Source organism: Megascapheus bottae, chromosome 10 (assembly GCF_031878675.1).
Source record: "Megascapheus bottae isolate mThoBot1 chromosome 10, mThoBot2.hap1, whole genome shotgun sequence".
Classification (NCBI taxonomy): Eukaryota; Metazoa; Chordata; class Mammalia; order Rodentia; family Geomyidae; genus Megascapheus; species Megascapheus bottae.
Window position 1 is genome coordinate 10,239,815 of NC_143518.1, and position 8,649 is coordinate 10,248,463.

Consider the following 8,649-nt stretch of genomic DNA (forward strand, 5'->3'; position numbering starts at 1 on the left):
TGAAACTATAGAAAGTCAAATGGGGGTGACCAGGTGTTGGAGTAAGGGGTAACAGAATTGTGGAACAGAAGGGATCCTTTAAAAAGTCTGAAGATTTCACAGTGTGAATGTTCCTACCAAACCACGAAATTAAGTTTTAAATGGCTAAGATGAAAGGTTTTCTGTGATTTATATGGTTATTTTTACCACAATGAAAAACTCATACATTTACACCATGAGAAAAGGAAGAATCTAGTCATAGTATAGATCTAGTCAGAAGTTTTCTCAGGGACAAACCTTGCTTGGTTTTATATGGCTTTGTGTGGGGGACATAGGGAGTCTGGGAATCAGCTTTCAAGTCAGAGGTTTCTGGCTCCTCCCTAAGCCTTTGAAAAGGAGTGATTGGCATGGGGATGGACGCAATCCTCAGTCCTTTCTCCCTTGTATCAGTAATTGGAGGTCGGGTCTTTCCTGGCGGTGGCTGTAGGTTTGGGACCCAGCTGGGAAGCTGATCCTCGGCAATATTCAGGTGAGATTGGAGCCCAGAGATGAGCCTGAGTAGGACCTATCTTGCCAAGGCTTGGCTGTCCAGCCAGGAAGCCGTTACCGGGCAACGGAGGGACGCGGTTGGTTGCCAGGAGTCACAGAAGACGCTAGGAGCACTGGAGCCCTCCAACCGTGCATAGGCCATGGCGGGACACCAGAAGGAGAAGGTGGTCATAGATGAAGTTCACCAGAACCAGTTCTTGAGGGAACTGTACCTCAAGGAGCTGCGAACTCAGAAGCTCTACACCAGTTACCATGTGTACCCCAAGAGCAAGGGTGAGGAGAGCGTGGGGGGGGGGGGAAGGGGGGGAGGAGGAGTCCAGGCAGGGACAGGCTGGAGGAGGAGCCCGGGCTGTGCAGGCTGAACCATAGAGCAGAGGCCAGGGATCGATTAAAACATACTCATGTTGTGATTACAGATGCAAGGTGTATACTGAAGGGGAATGGATCATTTCGTTTTGGGCGTGATTATATTTTGCAGTTTTGTTTTGTCATTTAGGTCTTTTATTAACCGAAGTTTTTGGGTTTTTTGCGTGTTTATTTTAAAAACTTCTAGTTTTATCCCTTTCATTCAAGCTCCCCACCCCCACCCCCCACCTCCATTCTAGGTCATGAATGTCCCTGAGTTTTTTTGCTAGTGCTCTACCATTTGAGTCACAACACTTCCAGCGTTTGTTTTCCTTTGTTTGTTTGTTTGTTTTTCCTGGAGGGGGCTGGTGTAGTTAATTGGAGACAGGACTGGACTTCCCTGCCCAGGCTAGCTTTGAATTATAATCCTCACATTTCAGTCTCCTGAGTAGCTTAGATTACAAGCATCAGACACCAATGCACCAGTGCTCAGCTCAGACTTTGGGGGAGGGGGTTATGAGAGGGAGATAATTACATAAGTTTTTGGTAGACCAAGAACAGTAGACTTAGGCTCAGGGCAGCCCTTCCCACACAAATGCACAGCCCCTGTTCTCTCATTGTTCTATAACACTGTCCCATAACACCAGCATCTCTTCTCCATAAATGCCACTGTGCCTCATCACCATTTCCTGGTTGATTGCCCTGAACCAACCAGCAGGTAATGCAAACTTCCTCTGCAACATCTTCTCCCACCTGTCTGCTTCTCTGGGGTCTAATTTCAGAAAAAAGGAACCCCAGACAATCTCTTCTGTAGTAAGAAGCCTGAGTGTTATCCTTCCATCTCTCTCCCCCTTCTGGAAGTACTATGGATCAACAAGTCCTTACTCTTAACATTTCTCCCACCTAAACTTTCATGCTTTCTCCACCACACATGGAGGCTTCTCCACCTCTGCTCAGTTGGAGCTACCTTCTAAATAAGCACCTGAATCTTCTCTTCAACATCCTCACTCCCAAAGCCTCACATGGGCCATAATCATTCCTGCATGGCTGGTCTAATGGATTCCTTTCTTCCAATCCAGCAACTCTATTCCCTCATTTCCATGTGACTCTGCATTCCCTCTGTAAGAACTTTCAGCAGCTTCTGAGGATTTTTGAATCCAAGTACAAGACTCCCTTGCATCTGGCTCTTGATGGCTTTACTCAACTTCGTTCCCAACATCCAGCACACTAGCCAGCAGGTGGCAGATTCATGAGTATTGTTACACTGATACCTGGTCCACAGTGAGTCTTTAGGACTGGGGAATATATCCTAATGTGAACCATGCTGCTGTTTTTCTCTAGTTCACACGATTACCAGAAAGCCCATGTCATGGCATGATAACTTGGAGGAACCTGAAGACAGTAAGTACTGGGGTTTGAGAATGCCACAGATGAACCAAAGAGAGGTCGACAGGCTGCTAGACTTCCTGGGCTGTGTTACCACAATGCAGGAATGGAGCTTCTCAACTTGATCCAGACTCATGCTAAGCAGGCTCACCTGAGTGATGCATTCTAACATAAAACTAAACAATTAATTGTCAAAACACCAAAATTTTCCTAATGGCCTTAATCCTCCATTCATTCATTTATTCGAATATTCAGATGTTACACAGGTTCTGAAAGCATTCTAATTTTAAATTCTGGTGCTTCCACTCATTGATTTTATGACTTACAGCCTATTTCATAAGATGCTGTTCTTAGAACAGTATCTTCCATAGGTTGCTCAGTAAATGTTGACTATTGTCATTATTGTACAATGAAAGTCAATGGGATGGGATTAGATGGGAAGATCTCAGGATCTAATGAGGGAGACAAAAACAGAAGTGTAAGTACCTATCAAGTAAATTGAGCTGCAGATGGGTTGCCAGTGGTATAGAAAGCACGTGTCTCCACCAGGCAGTAGAGTTCTGGCAACTGTTCTTGGAAGTGTTGATCATAGACTGAGATGGAAAAAGGTATGGAAAGATGATCTGCATTATATGAAAGTCATAGAAATGAGAACCATTTGCATGGTCTGAGAACCATACCCAATGTGGCTTTCGTTCTTGCTGCATGCTGTGTGTTCTGCTGCTGCCCCCTCTCAGCTGGCTCTGCTGCACATCAGGAGTCCCTGAATCAGCTCCCTGTCTGACATAGCTGCTCTCACTGGTCAAGCCTCTGCCTCATCCTCTCTGCTCCATGTGGATCACTGCTGCTCTTGTTTTCTATGTGCACCTGGGTATCATGTCCCTTACCCCTTTATCTAGAACACAAGTTCTAGAACAGGAGATTCCACTTTTGATTTGTGTAGTCCTGTACACACAGTTCCTAAAATAGGGTGTGTTCAATGTGTTCACTGGAAAATGAATAGCTAATGTGAGCCTTCTGTTTCTGGGTCCTGGTAAACCTCTGAGGAAAGTGTTAGGCCTCTACAACATGATGTGGCCACAGTCAAGTATACAGCCTTAGTCTCCCTTCTAACTTGTGTCTTTTTTCCAGCCAATTTTCTGCATCACATTCACTATGCTGCTCAGGGACCAAAGAAGAAATACACAGAGCCACAGACTGAAGCTCAAGAAATTGGATGGAACTCAGAGCCTTTGGTAAGCCTGACTCCTTCATTTACTGTCCCTATTCATCATCCTGTTCATTTCAGATAATTGACATCAGATGACACTGATGACATAATAAGATAGCATTATCCCAGTCTGTCTTTCAGAAGGGAAACATTACAGCCAGATATTGGGGAACTATAGAAGGCATTTTGATAGAGTTCAGAATGATGTGGCTAGGGACGTAAAATCTCATTTGGCCTCTTACTTGGGCAGTCCTTTAACAGGACCTCACCCTTTTCAGGCAGTGACTTCAACCTCCCTACAAGGACATTTGAGAAGCCACATTTAGTGAGCATACCTGGTAACCCTGCAAATAATGTGTGCTGAAAATAGATACACAGTGGAGCTTGTAGATTTATGAGTCAAAATGCTCACTTTTTTTTCAGAATACTCACTTTTATTTATGTCTACCTCAACAAAATCAACAAATCTGCATTGAACACCTATCATGTGCTGAATGCTAGGGTAAAATCCAAGACTGTATTAAGTAGCACCTTCCTATTAGGAGCTTAGTCTCTAGAAAAGATGCTTCTCCAGTAAAGCCTCCAGCTTAGGCTGTTAAAAGGAGATTACTTTATATATTCCTCCTTCAGTTTTAGGACTTCTGATGTAGATGTTGAGATCTCCATGACGCAGGGTTTGTAAGATAAAAAGAACTGACTGCTTATGTCAGGAGAGCAGGGATTCAAGCTTAGGTTCATCTAACTCAAACCCAGGTCTTCTCCCATCCTGACAGGCTTTTCTAATTCCATATCCTCTTCTTTAGGTCAGCCCAGAACACCACGACCGCAGACTGAACCACTTCAGGTTCTACAATGACATCACTCTATACAAGGCTAAACTGTGGAGCTTGGGAGAAAATGATAGCCGCAAGTAGCCATCCACTAGTATAGTCAGTCCTTGTGCTGCATTCCCAGCATGTTCACTATTTATCACATTAAACATTCATTTTGTTAAAATCAAAATCACATCATTTTACTTTATAATAGAGTAAAACTTTGCAAGTTCTAACACTGGGAAACATTCTGGACTAAAAATGGTTCACGAGTCCTAGTCCATTACATGGAAAGTCTATCTTTACATCCCGGGGAAAGGAAGTTCACTGGAGAGAAGTTAAGGAGATCCATAGGCAATCCAGTTGGCTACAGCTGCGTGCCCCTTATTCCCATCATGCTTTGCACAATTGGCAAGTTTAGTTTGAGGTTTATCTATTTGAACATGACAGGGTTAACATATGGGTTACGCTGTAGTTTCCTACATAGGAAGAACCCTTTCAACCAAAACTAAAATGTATAGAATCAATTTTAGGGCAAACTGAACACTTGTAAGCCTATGTCTACATGCCTATGTACACCTGACCATATAAAGTAATATTTATCAAAAATAAACTCTAGAAAATGGAATCAAGGATTTTGTTGCTGTTTTTGTTTTAGTTTGTCTTATTTATCTGTCTTTGCAAGGTTAAGGAGGGGCACAGAAATGGAGTGACAAAGGGTGAACAAATACAGCAGTGGTACTCACTAGACACTACACTGAAAATGAACTGTACGACTTGTGGATGCGGGGGGAGGGGAATGTGAACCTGGGAGAGAGCAAGGGAAGTGGTGATGTTATCCAAAAAGAAATGAACTCAGTAGATGACATGTAACTGAAACCCATCTGTACATCACCTTTACAATAACAATAAAACCATTTATTCATATCCTTACCTTATAAACCACTGTGAAAATTTGGGGTAAAGATGTCATGTCATAGTGCTTAAAGCACTACTCTGGCTTCCCAAAGACCAATAGAGGATGTGAAGATATTTCAAAAAATAGGTCTGTGCTAGCTTCCTGTGGCTCGTGTCTGTAACTCAAACTACTTAGGAAGCTGAGATTGTGAGGATTGTGGCTCAAGGCTAGCACAGGCGATACCTTTGCGAGACCCCCCATCTTAGCAAAGAGCTGGACACAGTGGTACATGCCTTTTGGGGAGGGCGGAGGAAGATTAAAAATATCAAAATCCAGGTATGATTCCATAATAGAAGATTCATTTCCAAAACAGAAGCAAGTCTTATAAATAAAAATTCTATTTTATTTATTTATCTATTTATTTATGGTGTTCAGGATCAAAGATGAGCCTGCACCTATCAGGAAGATGCTTTCCAGCTAGATTAGCTGAAATTTTACAGCCCAAGAATAAAGGATAGGAAGTGATATATGATCTATGATGTCTTCATGCCCCTATATAAAATGCAAACTAGATGACATATCTGTGAGCACTGAGCCAGGTTCAGGGCTCTGAGGCAATGGGTGTAAAGGAGTGAACTACAGGCAGGCATTGCTAAGGAGTCTGAGGGTCTGCAAGGTAGTGTGCGAGTTCATACACATACATCACCCAAAAGGAGGCTAGATTTTTATTTTGGGGATAACACAGGATTCAGCAGTACTAAATAGTAAAGGAGTGAGGGGTAGACTGAATGTGAAAAATACAATTCTGCAAAGAGAAGCTGAGCCTCTAGCCTGTGTGCCACCCATGCACCGGGGAATTCTTTGTAAAAATACAGGGTATGGAAATAAGAGCTTTATCATGTATGATTGTTGTTCTTAATTTACTATATTATTTCTCTTCTCTTTTGTTGCCCTTTGGCTAATCTCATATTGTTACTGTATCTGATTTTGTTACCTGGAATATTATATATATATATATATATCTTTATTTGTTTACTTGAAATAAGAAAGGGAAGGGGAAAACAAGATGATTGGGAGGGGGTGGGGAAGGAATATGGGGACAAAAACATGAGAAGAGGTATCAATGTTTGAAAAGTAATGCACCTTCTGGTGAATATGACTATACATTACCATAAAAAATAAATTAAAAAAATAAAGTAGCTATAATGAGTCCCATATAGTGTTTTCGGTGGAAAAAGCCAGGGAACACTATCTCCCATCAATGCCTCAGCTTTTATTCTGAGCCTTCTGCTGAGTGAGCCCCTGGTTCATGTTGTGGCCATCTTAAAATTCTGCTGAGCCTTCACAGCTGATGCATGACCTCAAGGACTAGACATGAGAATAATTAGAAATTAATAACTTTCTCTTTACTAATGAAAATAATATGGAAAATCATGATAATCCCAATCTTTCTTGCTAAATACAAACACTTTTCTTACATACCATTACTGTTTCCAGATGTTTCCTACATGTAGATTGAATGTGTTTCCCAGTTAAGGTGCAAAATCCTGGGTTAATTATAAATGAATTAAATTGGCTATACAATACTATCAGATCTACTAGGTCCTATCTACTGGAATATATGAGAGATAGGAAACATGCAAAGAACATCATGAATAAAGCTTCTACCTCTGCTTGGAGAGATTATCATAAATTGCTACTAAGAGACTGTTTATCCTTCCATAACTTTCACCACTTCTCAGTTTCTCAGACTCTATTTCTTTAAGATCTATAGCAGATTCATCCTTCTGCATTTTGACCATGTTAGAGATTTTTATGAAATTTAATTTAAAAGTGATGGTCTTAGAGGAATTCTGGTGTCTCATGCCTGTAATCATAGTTACTAAGGAAGCTGAAATGTGAGATTCTAATTCAAAGCAGGAAAGTCTGTGAGACTCTTAATTCCAATGGCAAAAGAAAAAAAAATCCAGAAATGGAGCTGTGGCTCAAGTAGAGTGCTATCATTAAGTTAAAAAAAAGCCTCTGGGACAGCACCCCAGTTCAAGTCCCAGGACTGACACCAAAACTTTTTTTTTAAGTGATGAACTTATTAAATGAAGGAAATTTCAGGGTAGGTAATTCTTCAGGCTATGTTATAGGTACTGCTGCCTTTCTTTCATCAGACTTATAGTGAGAATTGGTAGCAAAAACATAGCCAAAAGGTTTGAAAAACTTGCTGTTTCTCCAGAAATTAATTTTGCATAAATTTAAGCCAGGGATGACTGCTTAGAAGATCATGACCATTAGATGGAAGTTAGGTAAGTTACACTGGGACAAAAGAGAACATGCTTTCAGGACATCTCAGGAACTGGCTGGATACCACCCATCACAGGCTCAAAGGTGGAAGTGTTTTCATTCATTCAAAACACTTCTTTGACAGAGCTTTAAGGTGCATCCTGCTGATACAAGGATGCCTAGGGAAGTGTTTTTCCCATGCTCAGTTTTCCAGGTTCTTTAAGGCTATGGAAGCTTCTGGCTACTCATTAAGATGGCAGCAGACTGTGACTTCATCCCTGATACTGGTTTTGCAGGTATGAAGAATTAATGTCACTGGGTCATGGAAGTTTCTATCCAGTCATAATGATGTATGAACAAGGTCAGAGTAACATATGAAGTTATGAGTACAAAGCTGAAGACAATATGGGCAACCCCAGGAAGTTGGAGATGCTGGAAACATTTAATGTCTGCAAAGGAAATCCATAGGCAGCCATCTGGGATTGCCAGGAGAGAGGCCAGCTGGGCTACAAAGGAAAAGGCCAAAGGGCAGGGTTGACAAAAGCCTTAAGAATTCATAACAGCCCCGTGATGTTGAACATTGCCACAAGATTAAGTATTTTCCCTCTGGGTTTTAGCTTTCATTCTACTCCTCCCTTTCCTATGGCTATTCTCCACTTTGATGTATGAATGTTTTCTCTGTTTTATGGTATGTAAGAAGTCTATAACTTGATTTTTAAATTCATAGATGTTGCTGGTCGTCGGTGGCTCATTCCTCTAATCTTAGCTCCTCAGGAGGATGAGATCTGGTGGTAGAGTGCAAGTGGTAGAGTGCTAGCCTTGAGCAGAAAAAAGAGCAGGGACAACATCCAGGCTTGGTGTTCATATCCCAGTACTGGAACTTAAAATCAATTTACAAATGCTCATAACTAAATATTTGTCAGGAGAATGGACTGACTGTTCATATTTCTAAGAATTGTTCTAAGAATGTATACTTTAGATGCATTGATTAAAAGACAAAGCCTCTGGAGAGACAGAATGAAGAATAATTCTGTTTAATTATAGCTTTTGGGGTATCAAGGAATGCTTGAGACCGTGGCATCTACCTATAATCCTAGCTACTCAGGTGGCAGAGATCTGAGAATTGCAGTTCAAAGCCATCCCAGGGAAGGAAAATCTCTTGAGATTGTTGCCTTCAATTAACCATCATAAAAGAG

The 8,649-nt window shown here is 41.4% G+C and overlaps 1 protein-coding gene across 1 annotated transcript; it reads left to right on the forward strand.

The window, feature by feature from the left end:
- Positions 1 to 600: 600 nt before the first annotated feature.
- Positions 601 to 4,909, forward strand: Cfap144 (cilia and flagella associated protein 144). The gene is made up of 4 exons (XM_090339749.1): positions 601 to 801; positions 2,215 to 2,274; positions 3,391 to 3,494; positions 4,273 to 4,909. The coding sequence occupies exons 1-4, from the start codon at positions 669 to 671 to the stop codon at positions 4,381 to 4,383; spliced, it is 408 nt and encodes a 135-aa protein (XP_090195875.1). The 5' UTR covers positions 601 to 668; the 3' UTR covers positions 4,384 to 4,909.
- Positions 4,910 to 8,649: the final 3,740 nt, after the last annotated feature.